This window comes from Schistocerca cancellata, chromosome 3 (genome assembly GCF_023864275.1).
Source record: "Schistocerca cancellata isolate TAMUIC-IGC-003103 chromosome 3, iqSchCanc2.1, whole genome shotgun sequence".
NCBI classification, from domain to species: Eukaryota; Metazoa; Arthropoda; class Insecta; order Orthoptera; family Acrididae; genus Schistocerca; species Schistocerca cancellata.
In genome coordinates this window covers 595069518-595091036 of record NC_064628.1, presented here as the reverse complement: position 1 = coordinate 595091036, position 21519 = coordinate 595069518, and the positions used below count along the sequence as shown (strand labels likewise).

The 21519-nt window shown below is 41.9% G+C and overlaps 1 protein-coding gene across 1 annotated transcript in view; it reads left to right on the top strand.

Moving 5' to 3' along the window:
- Positions 1 to 4031: 4031 nt before the first annotated feature.
- Positions 4032 to 21519, top strand: part of LOC126176453 (cysteine sulfinic acid decarboxylase) — a 39893-nt gene continuing 22405 nt past the window's right edge. The window contains exon 1 of the mRNA XM_049923610.1: positions 4032 to 4252. Within this exon, the coding sequence (XP_049779567.1) occupies positions 4032 to 4252 (221 nt within the window). The remainder of the gene's footprint in view (positions 4253 to 21519) is intronic.

Genomic DNA, 21519 nt, shown 5'->3' with positions numbered 1-21519 from the left:
AACGGCCTTGCTGTGCTGGTAAAGCGAACGGCTGAAAGCGAGGGGAAACTACGGCCGTAATTTTTCCCGAGGGCATGCAGCTTTACTGTATGATTAAATGATGATGGCGTCTTCTTGGGTAAAATATTCCGGAGGTAAAATAGTCCCCCATTCGGATCTCCGGGCGGGGACTACTCAAGAGGATGTCGTTATCAGGAGAAAGAAAACTGGCGTTCTACGGATCGGAGCGTGGAATGTCAGATCCCTTAATCGGGCAGGTAGGTTAGAAAATTTAAAAAGGGAAATGGATAGATTAAAGTTAGATATAGTGGGAATTGGTGAAGTTCGGTGGCAGGAGGAACAAGACTTCTGGTCAGGTGACTACAGGGTTATAAACACAAAGTCAAATAGGGGTAATGCAGGAGTAGGTTTAATAATGAATAGGAAAATAGGAATGCGGGTAAGCTACTACAAACAGCATAGTGAACGCATTATTGTGGCCAAGATAGATACGAAGCCCACACCTACTACAGTAGTACAAGTTTATATGCCAACTAGCTCTGCAGATGACGAAGAAATTGAAGAAATGTATGATGAAATAAAAGAAATTATTCAGATAGTGAAGGGAGACGAAAATTTAATAGTCATGGGTGACTGGAATTCGAGTGTAGGAAAAGGGAGAGAAGGAAACGTAGTAGGTGAATATGGATTGGGGCTAAGAAATGAAAGAGGAAGCCGCCTGGTAGAATTTTGCACAGAGCACAACTTAATCATAGCTAACACTTGGTTTAAGAATCATGATAGAAGGTTGCATACATGGAAGAACCCTGGAGATACTAAAAGGTATCAGATAGATTATATAATGGTAAGACAGAGATCTAGGAACCAGGTTTTAAATTGTAAGACATTTCCAGGGGCAGATGTGGACTCTGACCACAATCTATTGGTTATGACCTGTAGATTAAAACTGAAGAAACTGCAAAAAGGTGGGAATTTAAGGAGATGGGACCTGGATAAACTGAAAGAACCAGAGGTTGTACAGAATTTCAGGGAGAGCATAAGGGAACAATTGACAGGAATGGGGGAAAGAAATACAGTAGAAGAAGAATGGGTAGCTTTGAGGGATGAAGTAGTGAAGGCAGCAGAGGATCAAGTAGGTAAAAAGACGAGGGCTAGTAGAAATCCTTGGGTAACAGAAGAAATATTGAATTTAATTGATGAAAGGAGAAAATATAAAAATGCAGTAAATGAAGCAGGCAAAAAGGAATACAAACGTCTCAAAAATGAGATCGACAGGAAGTGCAAAATGGCTAAGCAGGGATGGCTAGAGGACAAATGTAAGGATGTAGAGGCTTATCTCACTAGGGGTAAGATAGATACTGCCTACAGGAAAATTAAAGAGACCTTTGGAGATAAGAGAACCACTTGTATGAACATCAAGAGCTCAGATGGAAACCCAGTTCTAAGCAAAGAAGGGAAAGCAGAAAGGTGGAAGGAGTATATAGAGGGTCTATACAAGGGCGATGTACGTGAGGACAATATTATGGAAATGGAAGAGGATGTAGATGAAGAAGAAATGGGAGATACGATACTGCGTGAAGAGTTTGACAGAGCACTGAAAGACCTGAGTCGAAACAAGGCCCCCGGAGTAGACAACATTCCAGTAGAACTACTGACGGCCTTGGGAGAGCCAGTCCTGACAAAACTCTACCATCTGGTGAGCAAGATGTATGAAACAGGCGAAATACCCTCAGACTTCAAGAAGAATGTAATAATTCCAATCCCAAAGAAAGCAGGTGTGAAAATTACCGAACAATCAGTTTAATAAGCCACAGCTGCAAAATACTAACACGAATTCTTTACAGACGAATGGAAAAACTAGTAGAAGCCGACCTCGGGGAAGATCAGTTTGGATTCCGTAGAAATACTGGAACACGTGAGGCAATACTGACCTTACGACTTATCTTAGAAGAAAGATTAAGGAAAGGCAAACCTACGTTTCTAGCATTTGTAGACTTAGAGAAAGCTTTTGACAATGTTGACTGGAATACTCTCTTTCAAATTCTAAAGGTGGCAGGGGTAAAATACAGGGAGCGAAAGGCTATTTACAATTTGTACAGAAACCAGATGGCAGTTATAAGAGTCGAGGGGCATGAGAGGGAAGCAGCGGTTGGGAAGGGAGTGAGACAGGGTTGTAGCCTCTCCCCAATGTTATTCAATCTGTATATTGAGCAAGCAGTAAAGGAAACAAAAGAAAAATTTGGAGTAGGTATTAAAATCCATGGAGAAGAAATAAAAACTTTGAGGTTCGCCGATGACATTGTAATTGTGTCAGAGACAGCAAAGAACCTGGAAGAGCAGCTGAACGGAATGAACAGTGTCTTGAAAGGAGGGTATAACATGAACATCAACAAAAGCAAAACGAGGATAATGGAATGTAGTCAAATTCAATCGGGTGATGCTGCGGGAATTAGATTAGGAAAGAGGTGCTTAAAGTAGTAAATGAGTTTTGCTATTTGGGGAGCAAAATAACTGATGATGGTCGAAGTGGAGAGGATGTAAAATGTAGACTGGCAATGGCAAGGAAAGCGTTTCTGAAGAAGAGAAATTTGTTAACATCGAGTATTGATTTAAGTGTCAGGAAGTCATTTCTGAAAGTATTTGTATGGAGTGTAGCCATGTATGGAAGTGAAACATGGACGGTAAATAGTTTGGACAAGAAGCGAATAGAAGCTTTTGAAATGTGGTGCTACAGAAGAATGCTGAAGATTAGATGGGTAGATCACATAACTAATGAGGAAGTATTGAATAGGATTGGGGAGAAGAGAAGTTTGTGGCACAACTTGACCAGAAGAAGGGATCGGTTGGTAGGACATGTTCTGAGGCATCAAGGGATCACCAATTTAGTATTGGAAGGCAGCGTGGAGGGTAAAAATCGTAGGGGGAGACCAAGAGATGAATACACTAAGCAGATTCAGAAGGAGATGAAGAAGCTTGCACAGGATAGAGTAGCATGGAGAGCTGCATCAAACCAGTCTCAGGACTGAAGACAACAACAACATATATTTGTTTAAGTGATGACTGTTCTGTCGGACAAGTCCGACAAAACAGACACCACACACACACACACACACACACACACACACATGCATACACATCTGTAAGAGCGCAACGACTCCTTGACGTTTGTTTCAGTGCGGATACGCTACTACCGTCCGAACTGCTGCGGAAATCAATACTTTGCCAGTAAGGGGTTAATGGACGGTGGACGCTGCATTGCAACGTGCGATACGTTGGAAATTTTAGTCGGTCAGATACCAGGTCCGGATGGCCGAAATGATTGAGGCAACCGGTCGTGAGTTAGCGGTAAGTCCTGGTTCGAGTCCCAGTCCGTTACGAATTTTCAAGTTTCGCCATTGCGTTACCACAATGCCCCGTGCGGCTGGAAGTCACGATATCGCTCTCATCTGTTCCCTTCTTTCTTAATTCTCTATTTCATATAAAACTTTTACTCTCTCTATGTTGCATATAAAGTGCTTCATATCTTGCTTCTTTATTGCTATATTCCTCGCACGACGTGTCCCACAAACATCTCCAGTCTTCGAATGCTTCAGAAACTCTGTCGAAGTTTGGTTCGCCTCGCACTCTGTAGTACAGCATTTAATCCAGCTCGCAGCGATAAAAGTCGGACTTTTGTCGGGAGAGTGGCACGACGGCGTTACGCACGGCACAATTTATTGGGTGAAAGGGGTGGGACGGTGGGGACGGGAGTCGGCTGTCGTCTGGTCCTATAGGCCCGACGTCCCAACATAGTTCGTCGGTCGGTCGGTCGGTCAGAACCCTTACACACGTCTAAATTGTCGGTCTGTCGGTTGGTACGTGTGTAGGGTGATTTAGTTGAAGACGGTAGTGCGTGGTAGGTCCAGAAGAGGGCTTTATCCAGCAGCGGTTGTAAGATGGCTTCTTTGGTAACTTTTCCCGACAGCACTTGCTCCAAACGTGGCGGGTAGATCCCAGGGGAGATGTCAGTGCGTACGAATCGGTTTCCGCCTATGGAAAGAGGCGGGCAGGTCGTTTGCGATGACGGCGCGGGTGACGCGCGCAGACTGCGTGACGGTGGGGGCCGCGGCGTTATAAGCGCGCCTCGGCCGGCTCTCGCGTCAGTCGGCAGAGTCCAGCCTCCAGCAGCAGCAGCAGCAGACATGCCGGGCAGCGCGGACCGCGACCTGCCCCTCTCCACGGTGCCAGCCGTCATACAGCCAGCCAGCGCCAAGTACGTCCGCCGCCTCGCACACCCGCTCTCCTTCGACGCGCATAGCGGGGGTCAGCCGCGATCGCCGAGCCTAATTCGTTTGCACCCAACGAAACGCGCATTCTCAAATTAAATTTCATTTCGAGCGACAATTGTCTCGCCGAACGAGTAAAAAATTCCAGTTGGACCACTTCCGCGCCACCGCAGTAATGTTCAGTGTGATGGTTTTCCGGGTCAATTGCTATACTTCTCCAAAGCGAAATCTTGGTTGTGCTGAAACACTGATCTCCAGCATAGTGTGAGGTATAGGTTAAATCGGAAGATGAGTATTTGATAGGGAATATTCGTTTTATAAATCCGATCCCCTTTTCCTTCCAATAGTGTACAATACACGCTAAAGCTTCGTTTCATCTCTTTACACGAAAAGCATCTTCAGTGGAATTTTTTCTAGTATGTTTCTAAAAGTGATAGAGGGATTCGAAACAGTTAATTTGTAAAAGAACACGGTATTATTCGCTCTGAGGCCCCCCCCCCCCACGCACATTGTAAATGCGCCTGGAATGTAGATTATAAGAAAGGCGTCTGAATTATTTGTTTACTTGCTGCACTAAATGGACGCAACAGCCAACTTACTTGGTCGGGGGTTGGCGCTGTCATCAACTGTGAACGGACATATAGTTTGTGCTAATGGTGATCTGCAACGTATAATTAGAGGTCCACGTTCGTCACTCGTAACGTTTGCCCCATATTATATTTAATGCACTTAATTATGCTACGTGAACCTTGTTTTGATTGCTTCATCCGTTTCTGATTTTGGCAGTAATGTATTATCCAACATTCGCTTCATATTTTGCATATTTATCTTTGTGAACAAAAAAAAATTGAGGGTAAATCTGAGATGCAACGATAAATAACAGAAGTTCCGTCAAATATTTTGGTGCAAATATATATCGCGCATCAACTACGAAAAATGCAGCGAGCGGCCACTACCTATCTTAGGGGTTCTCATTATACTTCCTACTGATTTGATATGGCTCACCACGAATTCATCTCCTTTGCCAGTTTTTTTTTTTTTTCATCTCGGGGTGGCAATTACTTGCTGAATCCAGCCCAGTCTCAGAGGAGGTAAGGTAGTCTAATATAAAACCATAGCTCCTGCAGGGGTTAATTCGTGTTATGCTACTTTATTTTCTCTCGCGGACATAACAAATCGTCAGTAATTTACTTACATATGTATAAAAGCATACTGTAATTACGTAGGAAACTTTCATTTTTCGCTCTTGCTCATCTGGCTGTTCCAAAAATACAGCGGAAAGTACGGTTTGAGGTTTATCATACTTGTGTAAGCTTTGTGTCAAACTTGAATAGAAGACAATTACTTCTAGTGTTTTGTAATCGTCTACTATTACAGTGAGTACCATCACCATATTCTTTAGATTTTAAAGTAGTATAACATAGTCAGTGATGTCATTTTAGTCTTTTATGCTTACATTTGAAAGTGCCTGCATCCTCACACATTTGTCAGGTATTCCTGCCTTAGCCACTGATATTTTGGGGCTATTTCTGCTTGCACTACCTAATTCCGAATGCAACAAGCAACTAAACATATTACTGATATTACACGCCAATTTTCATTAACGGGAGCGTAGTACACAGAGAAACAAATGAACTTAAAAACAATTTCATTGCAAATCAGCGTGCAGAATTTAGAGCAAAGAAGTGATTGTATACTTTGACTGAAACTGATACGTGGTCGAACGAAGACTGTAACTCACGCGTGTACCTAACTGGCCTAGTTTCACAATGCATGGTGCACTATTCACACGTGTATACGACAACAAAAAGTAATATTTGTGGTTATCGCATCGTTCTAAAACACTTGTTTCCTCTCTGCAACAGATATTTTGTGCTAGCTGTTGCCTGGACCTTAGAGCTGTAGCCATATGAAAAGTTTGTTCTGTTATGAGCCGACAGGGTTGCTGATGTAATGTCGCACTTGTGTTGTTGCCTGACGTGAAAACACGTAGAGGCGGTCGCCTATAATTTGACATCACAACGATATGACGCAAGTTTTCAATAAGTTATTCATGATAGTTCTTAAAAAAATTTTATTCAAAAAACTGCATTGATGAATGCACGTCATGAAATAAAAAATGTCGCACGGAAAGAAATTTCAGTAAAATCTAGTTCTCGTTTGTGCCAACAGCTTTGCTGTAGTTGTAAAAGTCGTTATCATCCGCTGCATCTATCAACAATTATTGCAAATTTTGGAAACTATGAACAGAAAGTTGTCTCCTTTTTCAGATAATTTTAGCTAGCAGTTTTTTCGTTATTTCTCTTAGACGCCCGCTGCTAGACGTAATCAGAATATGTCGAAACGTTTCAGGGCTTCCCATCCTAGTACTCGTGCGACGGGTTTCTCTCCAGTTAAACATCTACGTTTTATGGACTGTAGTCTATGGTAAGACTAGAAAACAATTTTGCTATAGATAAAGTAGGGGTAGTGTATTATTTGAAGGGATACTAAGTTCATGTCGTTCGCATAAATATATCGCAATGATGGAGAAACGAGTCAGTTCCTTTTTCTTCGTGTCAGTAAAATTACTTTAGGCAACGCCAGAACAGACCTCATTCGTAAATATTCACATTACGCACGTTTTGGCTAGTATGTAGTATACCTTCATAAGTGTACGTAATGTCAGTCACACATTTAAGACATAAGATACCAACGTTCTCAGTTTTGAGTTATCTGCGGATTGTGAAATTAAAATTTTAAGTGGTACTTGTTTTAGTGATATGTCGATCCAGTCATATTTCTAATGGAACAAGGTATATACAGTTTAAAAGATCATTGCAACTGCGATTTTCGTCATGAACTGGTTTTAAGGTGTTTACTCTGTGCTACGACACTGACACTACGTTGCCAATAGATTTTGCAATAGCCTTAAAATTTCAGGCCCTCAAATTAGTTACTAGTTTACAACTAGTTTCACAACCTTGGATTCTGTATGAAATTTAGTTGGAGGGATTAATAAACTCATTTTCTAAAACATTAAATTACGTTCTCTTGTCAGATTGAAAATTCGCTGAGCCGGCGCGGACTAATTTCCTAGCCCGAACGTTCAAGAAGACTAGTGCGGTGTCGTGTACTCACTGAGCACACTAATGAAGTAGCAGCACAGTTAGATACATTCTGCCGCGACCTTGAAGGGACTGCTGTTCGTTTTTGAAGAAGCAATGCGGATTGCTGAAATATTTGAACTTAGCTGCTTCCTAATGTCTGTCTTGTTCACTGAACTACCGGAAAGTTACCCGGGTTTCTAAGCACTATCTGAACATACGCGAATATAGTTCTTGGCGTCGCCGAATTTCGCAGCAAGTGAAGGATATGCTGTGAGCTAACGTCCCGTGTGGTGCAAAACGTAAGAAGCAGTGAAAGCGAGGGGTAGGCTCTGCTCCTGCTCTCGGTTGCCACACTGTTTGTGGCAGGGCGCCTTTCCCGCTGTTGACAAACAGTGCTGCAATTTTGTGCTGTCCTCGACGATTAAGGCCGGCCGGAACTTGGCCGTGTTAATACCTGCACCATGCAGAGGCTGCGCGATAATCTACACAAATCATTGAAATGCGTGGCAGAGGGTAGGTCCCGTTGTACTAATTATTAGGGTTTTTCATCTTTCCGTTCACGTAAGGAGCAGGGGAAAGAGTTGTTTAAATGCCTCTGTTCGTGCTGTAATTAATCGCTAGGGGTGATACGTAGAGGGCTCTAGTGTATTCCTAGAGTCATCATATGTCGCTCCTTGAAACTTCGCAGGCAGGCTTCATCGGGGTAATTTACGTCCATTTCAAAGAATCTGCTAGTTCAGTTTCTACAGGTTCTGTGACTCTCCTAGGGATAAAACATGTGATCATTTGCGCTGCCCTTCTGTTTTCGTTCAGTATCCTCCCTTAGTCCTTAGCGGGACTAATGACCTCGCCGTTTGGTCCAATAGCGCGTCTCAATCTACCTTAGTCCTATTTGTTACGGCTCCCACACACTCCAACAATATTCTAGGTTGGGTTGCTGGAGTAATTTGTAGGAAGTCTCCTTAGTAGCCTTGTTGAATTTCCCCAGTATTCTACCAATAAACCATTCTAACATCTGATGTTTCCACGATTGGAACAATTTGATCATTCCACTTCGCGTCCCCACATTGTTACACTTGTTTGTATGATCTGACAGATTCCATTTGACTCTTTGGGACTATGTTCATAGGCTACTCCGTTTTGTGTGTAAGTATAGTTTTACATCTCTGAACATTTAAAACAAATTGCCAGATTGGCATCACTTTGAAACGCTATCAAGATCTGATTAAATATTTATGCAGCTTCTTTCAGACAGTATTTCGTTAGAGGTAACTGCGTTCTCAGCAAAGAGAGTTAATATTACCATTCACCGCAAGATCGTTAATATATAAAAGAACAAGAACAAGAGTAAGGGTATAACGTATGAACTCGGAATATGTAAAAGATTTTACAACAAATGTCAAGTATACTGGACAGAAGTTTTGTGGATAACTTCTACCACCCTTCTTCTAAGTGGATTTCTTCAAACTACTGGGTGCGGTGACTTATTCAACGAATCAGACAAATTGTAGTTAAAAGGGGCTAACTCAGCCGGAAGTTTAGTACAGAATCTGAGGGTTCCCTCGGGAACTGGAACTTTGAGTTTCAACGATCTCGGATGTTTCTCAACGCCACTAACACTTTTCACTCAGTCTCCAACATTGTTCTAGTCATAAAGACGCTGTAAATAACATCGGTAGAAACGCGTCGACTGTATTTCTCACATCTGTTCTAGTACTTCATAATTTGTGGATGGTACCATTTGGTTCGTGTGCCTCATCGAAACTTTAGACTTAACGCTGAACTGTAGCCTACCCCAAAGTTTAGGTTAGTTTGAAAAATGATTTGAATTAGCGAAGCAAGGGTAACAGGTAAGGAGCGTAACACATTATGCAATGCGATTTTCGTGTTAAATGACTAAAACCTGAAACGTAAATTCAGAAAAGTACTATTACGTAATAGGCAGATCTGTATGTTAATGCATATTATCTAGAGGGCGTACATCACTAGCAGCGCATGGGCAAGGGGGACGAATGTAACTTTCCACCCGGTTCAGAGATTTTTAGCTTATGAGAAAGTTTTAATATTACGAAAGTTACCTGAGCGTTATTTTTAACGATAAAGGGTAGAGAGGATTTTATTGCTATAAGAGACGAGGCAGCTAGGACAGGCTTCTCAATATACCCGAAAATAGCAAATATATGGAGGTGCTGTTTTCGTTAACTTAAAGCGGACAATGCGAGGGACTTCCAGACGTACACTAATTTTAGCGTTTATTGCTGTCTAATTGACACAGCTGTCTTGGAAAAAATGAACTATATACTTAGTAAGATTTTGTACAGAATGTCCTGAAAGTACTCTTACTTGGACGACGTTAGGGTGTCGCGAACAACTGTTCCTCCGTCAGAAGATCCTGCAAACGTATAGCCTACTGTGTAGAATGTAACCAAATACGGTTCGTATATATTGACTCTCCAGTATAGTCGGGCATCTTCGAATTACTGCCGCAATGTGTGTTATGAACTGTAGGTAATTGTGGTACTTAGTCCATCAATAAAACCGGGGACAATGACACGATTTTTGGAAGCCCGCAGCACATTTTGACGGATTGCTTATCCGCTTCTGACATTTTCGACTGACCAGTAGCGCATATTGTGAACATTGATTTGTTCATGGCTTGAAAAAAGCTCAATCTGTAAACAAAACGTTGCACAAAAGAGCGCCATCATCTTAGTTTTCGTAGACGTTATTCGGATAATAATTTGTCATTGCCATGAAACTGTTGATGGAGCGAAAAGTGGAAAAGATTAATTTTTTTTTGGAACGTGCTACTAGCAAGACACTACTTCGGCTCATCCAAATCGCCACCTCGTAGTGGCATGTGGACTGCGTTGAGATGCTAAAATCTTAACTGCATTTCTCATCAGTTCCTGATTTTTTTCATTGGTGTATTTTATTCTTCACATTTCCAAATTCTTGAAATTTTTAATAATGGTTGCAGAAATGGGTCTTGAGGGTCTGGCACGAACATGACCTCTTTCAGCGTACAACCGCCCCGCTGCTCTAACATTTAAATGGATTTTCCCATAAATGAAAACCATACTCACTTCTTCGACAGTCGTATACTTAGCAAAAGCTACAGCTTAATGAACAAGTTGCACGGTCCCTAAAACAGACAGATGGGATTAAAGAGCGCGGGACAGTAATTTTCGGCGCTGTTATCAAGTTACTGTTCGATCAGGTTTGTGTAAAGGTTAAAATGTAGAGCCTAGGAAAGCCTACAGCCGCACAATTTATAGCGAATTAAGGTCAAAAATATCTACGCGGCTCTAAATAAGACAATTGACTCAAGTTGAATTCGAAAGCTCGTCCCTCACGTTCGTAAACCGCCAGCCTCGACCATTGAAACAGAATTGAAACGCTAATAGTTGCAGTAGTTCTACCCTCGTGTTCCTATATTTCAACAGTTTCTACGTCTTCGAATAATTTTCAAAAAATGACCCGATGAGGTAAACTGAAATGAATCTCGACATACTGTTCACTATTATATTGCTTATCTTTGACGATGTCAACACCTAACTGAAGCTCCACAGACCGCTAGAGCTGTGAACACCGAGTCTTCTGAACTCGGGCGTGCGCATATCTGTTCTTGGACTGTTAAGTTATTAGGACTGGACAATCTTTTCGCTTCTCATTGTACATGGTTTCATTACACAAGTGTCATTCGGCAGCTATGAATACAACGTAGGAGGAAGTGTACTTAAAAATAAAGTACGGCAGCAAACTGGAAGAGCTTATCTCTGCATTGTTTTTATGAGCCGTGTTTTGAAACTGAATTGTTTTCCTCTTTCAGTCCTGTTTCACCTGGCCCTGTGAACGATTTTCAGTGGGTCCCAATACATTTCTTCAAATTTTGAAAAACAAATATTCGACGGTCACTAACAAATATATTAGGTCTTCTGACGAAATTAAGCCGTTGGACACATTAGGCCTTACTGGTCTTAATGTGTTTATCAACAACATTCTCATTTGTTCATTGTACAAACCTACTTAAAGACGCTAATAGGACGGAGTGAAACTTGTTTGGGTAACAAACAGCTCAGTGGCAAACGATGCTGGTCATTTAGGAAAACGTCCGAACAAAGGCTTAAACAGTTTATATAGCAACTAAAGAACACTGCTACAGTACGGGAAGAAAGGAAGTCCCTCTAATACTGAATTCCTGCTCGGTGAAAGTGGATCCCATTTTACTCAGAGGCTGACAATTTTCTGCTGACGAAAATTAGTGGTTCTATGGCCAAAATACCGAATACTGCTTGCAAATGTTGGTGGTTGTGAGCAACATCAAAAAGTGCTTGAGGTAACAACCGTGTGCTATTTGAATAAGAACTGATTTTTTTCATAGGTATTTAACTCAATAATCCACTGTATTTTATGGCGGAGGGTGCATGCTGTGGCAGTCCTTCCCTCTATTCCATTTGTAAATTGTGCACGGAAGGAAATGGCAATATATAGTCAGTATGAAACACTTTAATTCTAAGATTGTACGTGTGGCATAGTAGTGACTCCCAGAAGATGAATTCTGAGTTTGCCGTAGTGACATTCACATCATCAGGAATTAACAGTATCTCACAGGCTTTATTTTAATGAATAAGCCTAGGAAAATGATTCTTTGGATATTGTTTCCTATTTAAAGATACCGATAGCTAAGGTATGCAAAATAGTTAGGCAGGTTTTTGTAGCAATGTTGCGAATGATTCACACGACCACAAACCTAACTGTAGAGAAAGTAGATCAAACGTACAATTATTTTGAAATTGTAACTTTATCAATCATTATACAGAGATCTGATCGTTTATATGTAAACATTACTTTGCCAGCAGTTGATAAGCTTCCGTCGTCACAACTTTCTAGGGAATCCAACACTTCGTATTACAAGCGAAGTCTGAGAGGTGCCATTTTTATGGTGATTCATTATGTATATCATAGTTACTGCCTCGAAAAATCTCAGATGTTACTTAAGCATGACGTTTGTCGGCTGAAGTTAGTGTTGTCTACTAAGATCCACAGATATTGACAAACACATTAAAGTATTCTGTAACATCCTGTTTACTGAGCGGGAAGTTTGGAAAGGTCAGTGGCTATTCGAAAGTCAGAGAATGCTGATTAGCTCCGTTTTGTAAACGTATAAAACTGAGTTTACGAGCACTGTTTTCGTAATCTATTCGTATTCCAAGATTAAATTATTAAAAACGTCATACGAATATGATGTTCCATTATTAAATAAAATGTAGTGATATTGTTACTCATAGCCTGTGACTAGTTTGAAGACTACCTTCACTTTCCTTCAGTTACAAGGGATGACCTCTTCGCACTGAAAAGCAATCGCAACATAATGCAACGGTTGTTCTCCATATTGATTGCTACATTCAATGCTCTCGTTTCAGGAATTCATTCCCACACATGACTGAACCGAGACCCACATGAAGAAATTAAAAACCGTTGCTCCTGAAGTCCTTACACTTCACAAACCACTGACCGCTGAAATTAGCAAATTTGGAAGGGTGAAGATTGACGTCCTGTTTTAGAATACTGAGATTACAGAATTAGACTAGAATTTTCACACTTCTGATGGCTAACATTTGGGCAAAGTGTTCAGTGTTCTGATTATTTCGAATAGTAGTCTAAACTTTTTGGCGTTTGTATTAAGTTATAACGTAATATAAAAATGACTTTCGGTCACTTTCATTTTGGCTACAACACTATAGTTTCTCTTCGAATTTGTCTCCCTAAACTTCAGGTATGTTCTACAAAGGTTTGTTTCAGACCGTTGATTTCTCACCCACTCACTGGTTCGGCATCATTGCATCCGAGTCTGGTCATTTCTCTACCTTGAGGGTTCGATATGGACAGAAATAACTTAAAGGTTTTGAAAGTTAGAAAATCCAATCGTTGAACTGCGTGCTTAGTGGTTAAACTGTATGCGCTGCCCTTCCTTGAGAAACATAAATGTCGCGAGTACAAGAGAGGGAACTTCAGTTTTCTGGCGTGGATGATTCGAAAAGGACGACTGCCTAACTCTTTTCCACAATTCTGCGATTGACACAACGGCCTGCAGCTGTCCTGGTTGGCCTGTATGAGAGCAAAGTGTTGTTACGTCATAGCCTCAAACGGTCGGTTTCTTCTGACTGCAGCGGTGTTGGTGTGTTACGCAGATTGTCTTCACAGGAGACCCGCACCGTGAAGGTGCTGAGGAAAGCGTGTTGCATACATAATAGTGCGCAACGTCACCAAAACTAAAAGGGGTGACTTTTGTTTCGCTCAGCTTCTGTACGCACCTTCCTGGTGGCTCTATTCCGGAAAAGTCGCCCAAAACTGAAATCTTTCTCGTACATGTGACCTTTTGAGACGGACAAGTGGTAGATAAGATGTAATCAAATGGCAGTGAATGAAACATTCGTCGTATCAGTTTTGAAAAGTTAAAATCAAATTAAGATTCGGTTGAAGCTGTTTCTTACGTGGTCAAATGATGGCCTCACACTCGTCTAACGGGGAAAAGCCAAAATGCCGTATGCGGCTAATACTAGGCTATACGCAGCAGCCCGCCATGTACCTGCGCATAGGAAATTCACAATCTCGCACGCTCTCCTGAGGATTCATAGGTCAGAATTGATCAGAACATTATCGAACAAAAGACTGCAATGACGGACTCAACTGGTGACATCTGCTTCTGCTGTGCGCTTCCCGTCAATGAGACGGGAAAAGAAACTAATAGCATCTTCTTCGATGAACTGCTGCGATTTGCAGTGCCAGTTTATTTGCCCATATTGGTAAACATATTTTCGTTACGGAAAGAAATTTGTGCTCTGAAATTAGCAAATATTTTAGGTTCGTAAAATCATGCTCATGTCACCTTAACACTTTATAAAGTGGTGGTACCAGTTTCTTCCCCAAACGCTTTTTGGATATTAAAAGCTATTTCCTGCTGATTAATGTAACTTTGCAATAAATCAATGGCACACACTAATGCAGTTTTACACAATTTCCCAATTTCACCGATCGATGGCATAATTGTTAAATGCGTTATTTACACTCGCTAATTGTGAAATTAGTAACAGCTTTCAGTTTCTCACATCACTAGATCACTATCACAGCTCCCTTGATGTAAAGGCCTGAAACACAATATATTTTGTGCCAGCGTTTCGTCAGCAGCCTCGCCTGCGTACGTAAGTTTCAAACAGTCACATATATACCACATTTACTTCACATTGCTCTATGAATTCCTGAGTTACGTAGTCTTGTCACTCCTTTCCACCCCAACCCTCGGCCATAGAAGCGCTGGGATCTCCTAGCATCCCAGGAAAGTGATTTTTCCACCAGGCTTTGTAGAAAGAAATTGCTTCAGGCATAAGAGAGAAGGTATATCATTGTCTTCGCTCCCCTCCCCTCCCCCTTCCAACGCCCACTCCTGGGGGTGAAACGTCACCTGTCACCAATGAGCCTAGCGGCTTCGAAAACTATGAATTCGACTCTAAATTCGTCTTTATTGAATATTTTTTCATGTCACTGCTTCTCGCAAACCACTCCTCCTCCCCCCTCAAGTATGGTAGTGATATAGTAACTAAAGTTTTTTTGTACAAAAATAATGTATATACAAAATTTGGTAGAAATTGCTTCAGAGGTTTGAGCTAATGTTTCTTTTCACTCCCCCCGCTCACCCTTCTTTACAGTGATGGGTACGTAATTTGGTTGAACTATAGCAAGTAATTTGGGATAAGAAACGTCCGTAAGTATATTTTTATAGAATATGACGTCATGAAAATTGGACACCACCGTCCCGACATAGATTCTAGGCGTGCTGCTGTGTCCAATATCCATAACTGTGTGTGTTAATTTACATGCCGTAGGTCATGTTAGGAAATACAGGCTGCATCTTGGTTCTAACACTCCTGTGTTCTCACAAAGTAGAAAGCTGAATGATTGAAAGCAAAACCTTGGAATCTGTAGTATATGTTCCTACATCGCAAAAATTTGTGCGAATCTGGTGCTCAAACCATATAAGAATATAATTTGCACAATAGACTCCTTCGCTCTGGAACACAACTAACATACAGTACGGAAATTATTAAATACGTCACACGACTCACCTACAAAGTCTTCTGTGGCGTCATCCCCGTAAAAAAAGATTGTCAGAGTGCTTTCATCGTTGAATTAACATTTCGTGGAATGTTTAGGCTTAAAAGGAACACCTAGAGTGCGAGTTACAAAAGGCAAATGATGTTTACGGCATTCGACGCCCCTCACTATCCACCATGCAATTACAATATTGGCTGCTAATGGCAACAGGGAGCTGCACTGAAGGTATGAAATGGTGAACACAGCGGGAGGCTTCGGAATGTTGTTAAACTCCTCAATTGATGAGTAACTCAGAACGGTGTCACAGTGCTAGTGATATTGATAGAGTAATGGCAACGATAAACAGCGCAAATATTGCATTTACATCTACAACAGATGACGAAGTTATTTGGTCAGGAAGCAACCCAATGAAGTTCGCAGAATGAGAAAGAATTGCCAGATGAAATATTAGCATTTCTGCAACATGCCAGTGGAATGTGTGGTGTCGTGCACGCTAGAATATGCCGGCTATGTACGTGAGTATAATCACGATCCGTGCTTAATTGAGTGTGACACTGAGACGTGTCGAGCCGTGTAGTTCATCCTTGCCGAAAAGGGAGCCACAAATCCCGCCTTCATCGACAGGTAGTAAGACTTTTTTTGTCAAAATAATCACATACAAGGAAAATCATCCGCCGCATGGTAAAGAAACTGTTATGGACACATTCGAATAAGCCCGCAGCAATATGGCAGTAGGGCTTAAACTACGGATATTAAAGGGAGGACACTTGTTACAAAAACTGGTGTTTAGCACCTTTCAAGGATGTTAGATACAATTTAGACAGTGCATGACAGTAACCTATGTTATGCACATCAAACTGCGCACAACAGATCAGTGATTTCAAAGGAAGCAGTGGATGGTTCCAGAACTTCAAAGAGTGCTCCAGAACTGAAAGTAGTAACATAACGAAATTTCAAAGCGTCAACTTTATGACGCATAGCAAATAGTGGAATCGGCCCGAAAATTTCTAGATATAAACTTTCCCATCGTTCAGTAAGGAATTTGTTTTCCACTCAGACCAATTGTTATTTGAAGAGTAAACACACATGAAAGGGTCAAAATGGCTCTGAGCACTATGGGAGTTAACATCTGAGGTCATCAGTCCCCTAGAACTTAGAACTACTTAAACGTAGCTAACCTAAGGACATCACACACATCCATGCCCGAGGCAGGATTCGAACCTGCGACCGTAGCGGCCACGCGGTTCGAGACTGAAGCGCCTAGAACCGCTCGGCCACTCTGGCCGGCTCACATGAAAGAAACTGTGGAAATGAGGTACTAAGAGTTGTATCAACATCAACTAATATAAATGGTTTAACGCAATTCTACATAATTGTGCTGACTGTTAATCTGCATGGTAAATTCGCTAGAAAGTTATTTGTATTGTGAGAGGTTGTTCTGCGTCTCCCCCCCCCCCCCCCCCCCCCGAGTTTTCCTCGTGTGCGTGATCTTGCAAGGGCGTTAAGGAATATTTGCGTCACATCGAGCAACAATGGTAAAATGGGCGTAAGAGAACTGCAGCTATGGTATTAGCACTGCTGTTGGTCAATAGCTAGCGAAAGTAACTTGCTTTTGCTTCATTCTTGGTTGAGTCATGTCATCTTAGAGCAAATTATCCCCCTGAAGTGTGATATTGCAATTCATACCATCTGGAAGCACTGGACAAACTCAGCCTCTGGATATGTTTTTCCGTGCCTATAAAACATACTATGGTACTATCTGCAGCTACGCCTTACATTGTTTCACAAAAAGCTGCACGACAGGCTAGTTCGTATTCGGTTGCGCACCACTACATTCAGCCAGTTCTAATCACCCCGTTACACCAATATGATTCTTATATGCATTCTTTGAGTGAGTGGATATCTAGCTGAGAGTCGTGCTCCGTTTGCAACGCCCAAGCCGTTCGCCTTCGGTCTTGATTGTGCGAACTGTTATCACTGTGGCACACAATTTCTCATTCGGTGTTAGTGGTGCAAGTTCATGGTTTCTTTTGAACATTTCTTTGAATGTAAATTTCCATTTTTTGAAATGTAATCGCATCACAGAGGTTGACCTCTGCACCTCCTGGGCACTCATTCTGTCGCTCTGCTGATTCACATGGCGAGTCATTAACACCTAATATTTTACCTGTCATAATTATTAACACAACACTTTCGAATGAGCTTCACTAAAAACTGAACCGACGACCTCGCACTCAGTTTCTTTTTAATCAGGATTAATTTAAAACGCACCTTTACTTCTGACTGAAAACTGGTACTTCAGAAAATACTTTAGAGAGAATGTAAAATAAGACATTAGAGTAACTTGCTGATGGCACACAGGACAAGATGTCCGCTCAGGTAAAAGTGCTACTACAGGAATAGGAAGGGCATCTGCCTGTGTCCAAACTGAGCATATTTTGGTCATGCGTGACAAAACTGTAAGAGGAAAATACTGACACTGCAATTTGGAGTAAGATGGAGAGGATTCAGGATGCAGTAGCGCTGGTTACGCCTAGAATCAGTCAGATCATTAAGACGATGTTTGCACTGACTCGTATCCTTGTCTGTTCCTAGTTCCCCATCTGCCTGCTTTTCGCGCTAGTTTTCATTGCTTTGTTTTAGACTTCAGAGTTTTATTTACTACTCCCCCGTTCCGTTTGTCCAACTAGGGATGTCACATCCTACGTAAAATTCTCGACGTGTCAATTTACCATTAACGAGACCCTTCCCTCAAAGCAAAAGGACTGTTCACACAAACCAGCTAAATGCGTCATGATCTTGAATATGTGTGCGTATGTATTAGGTTGGTACAAAAGTTCGTAGAGTTTTTTCAATAATTTAAACGGATACACACTCTTTAGTCATCAACAATACATCATCCATTATTTACAACAGTCTGCCAACGCTGGGGTAACATTCACATTTCGAGACTAGAAATCTCGTCGCTTTCGGGCGAAGAACTCCCCCCATGTTCCCAGCGCCTTTTCACCCTGCAAGGAAGTTCCTTTGAAGGTTGTTGGATCATCAAAAGTGAAAATCTGAAGATGCCAAGATCAGGTGAATAAAGTGAATGCGGAATAACTTCCCAACCCAACTGTTGTATGGCGTTCTTTTTCTAGCAGAATGTGGGCAGGCTTCATTGTGGAGTAGCATAACTTCACGCAATCTTCCTGGTTGTTGTGCTCGGACTGCGTCTACAAGACGCCTCAGTAGTTAACAAATATCAGCAGTGATAGTTACTCATCGGGGAAGCAATTCGTAGTACACCACACCGCCGCTGTTCCACAAGACGCACAATTTCCTATTGTGGATGCGCGCAGGGCATTGTCTGGAAAGTTACTGCTTTCAGCTTCTAACAGTACCACCACTTGCAAAGTAGTTTAGAAATCAGATTAATAATGTTTCTCACGCAGCATATGTTTGCTTTATCGGGCAACAACAAAGTTGACTGTGGATGGTATCGTCAGAATGGAAACAATGAAGTCACTGTAAAAAAAGTCATTAATTCTGGCATTTATCTTGAATGGATTCCCACGTAGATTTCGTCGAAGTTGATATGGTTCATCTTGTGATTCTAGAGTGATTCCACTTTGACTGCTAGAAGGTCCAGGTATTTTAGCAATATTTGAAGACCTAACAAACGCGTTTTTCAGGAAAATCTTAATGGTCAATCTCAGATCAAAACAATGTTATGGTAGAAATAATTTTTGACTTGGTGTTCACGATACACATTTTTATTAAACTTCTTGTAAATTCGCTTATACTTCTTGTCACATCATCAAGAAAAAGTTTTGTATCAATCTGCATATGTTTAATTTCCACTTCAAACAAACACAAGACTTGACTGTTAGTTTGCAAAGCGGAATAACAACTTCACTTCTGCAAAGTGAAATAGAGACTGCTCTGTGCGCATTCGCGCCAAAACGGTTACAAGTAAGTCAGATTATGACAGTCTCACAGAAATGAATACACAAGAACCATATCACTATAATATATCGATACATAGGAGTACCTATACATTAATAAAACCAAATGTGAATATTGTTATAAAAATGTCTTACTTCGCAGAAAAGTAGTAAGATATTACTGGTATCGAGAAGTGGGGTTGGAGTGCCATAATGGTCACGTAGATAACCATTACAAGCTCAACCATGCCTTTTCCTTAAGTTAGCATAAAGAATGGTCGGTGTTAGTCAACTGATATCTAGCGAGCAGAGTTTCACAAATTGTCATCCGCTGTTTTTTTTAATTTCCGCATAGAGGATGCGGTGGTACACACACGCTCGATTTTTTAATGTTCCCCACTGAATGCAAATGTCGCACGCTGGTGTAATGATTAGTTAAAAAAAATTGCCAGTTCTCGAGTACACAGACATGGACCATTGTGAACTAATGCGTTTAAGAGATAATGCCCCGAAGGTCTTCCTGAACGTGGAGCCACTAATGTGAAAACGACCCTCCATAATCAGAGAAAACTATTTTCTCTCGATGCGCTGTCCAGTGGCATTATCTCCATACACGGCGCAGTGTCTGGCTGCCTCCGCTGCTGTCAACCCTCTTGAAAAATACTAAAATGTCGGAAACGTTTAGACTTCTCCACTTCGCACCCCATTTTCTAGCGTCCCTGCTTCTCTCTCTCTCTCTCTCTCTCTCTCTCTCTCTCTCTCTCTCTCTCTCTCTCTCTGACCATATGTAAATACAAATAAAAAATGCGAATAGCTACACACACACACACACACACACACACACACACACACACACACACACACACACACACACACACACAAACCGAAATCCCAACTTGCAAAACAAAAGCGCTATGGACTTATGCCCCAACGTAATACATATATTCTTTAAACTATGGCAGTCGCGGGCTTAGGACGAGAATCGGCTGGGGCATGGTAATCGTAATAATCTGATTCTGCTCTTCGATATTTTGGTTCGTGAGTGACGCATCAGCAGACAGCTGTAGAAAACATTGACAAACGAAAGTTTATTGCGCCCTAAAACACAACAAAACAATTGACAAAAGAAGCCAGAAATATAGATTAGTATCATAACGCCTTTGTCATCCCAGCTGAATTGTAAAATTTCGCCAGAATTAGAAATGCTACACTCATGCTCATAAATTAAGGATAATGCTGATACATGGTGAAACAACGCTCTGGTGGGCAGTTTGCGGGTTTAAATCACCTCGGGGTACGACCATGCGGTGCATCTGACCTGCGCTCGTCGCACGGTGGCGCTGGCAGCAGTCCACATACGCAGAGGTGTGTTGGTGCATGTCAGAGTACGGAGCAGCGAGTAAGTGTGCAGACGTTTTTAGACGTGCTAATGGTGACTGTGTGTTGAAAGGGGCCCAAAGAACACACGTTGATGACGTTGAGGGGTACAATACTACCGCGACTGGAGGTTGGTCAAACACAGCAGGTCGTAGCACGGGCCCTCCGTGTGCCACAAAGTGTGATCTCAAGATTATGGCAACGATTCAGACAGACATGAAACGTGTGCAGGCGCTACAGTACGGGACGTCCAGTGTACAACACAAGAAGCCGATATCTCAGCGTCAGTGCCCGCAGACGGCCACGGAGTACTGTAGGTAGCCTTGCTCGGGACCTTACCGCAGCCACTGGAACAGTTGTCTCCGGATACGCAGTCTACAGACGACTGAACAGACATGCTTTATTCGTCCGCAGACCTGCAAGGTGCATTCCACTGACCCCTGGTCACAGGAGAGCCCGTAAAGCCTGATGTCAAGGACACAGTACATGGTCATTGGAACAGTGGTCCCAGGTTATGTTCACGGACGAGTACAGGTATAGTCTGAACAGGGATTCTCGCCGAGTCTTCATCTGGCGTGAACCAGGAACCAGATACCAACCCATTAATGTCCTTGAAAAGGACCTGTATAGAGGTCGTAGGTTGATGGTGTGGGATGGGATTATGATTGGTGCACGTACACCCCTGCATGTCATTAACAGGGGAACTGTAACAGGTCAGGTATATCGCGATGGCATTTTGCACCAGTA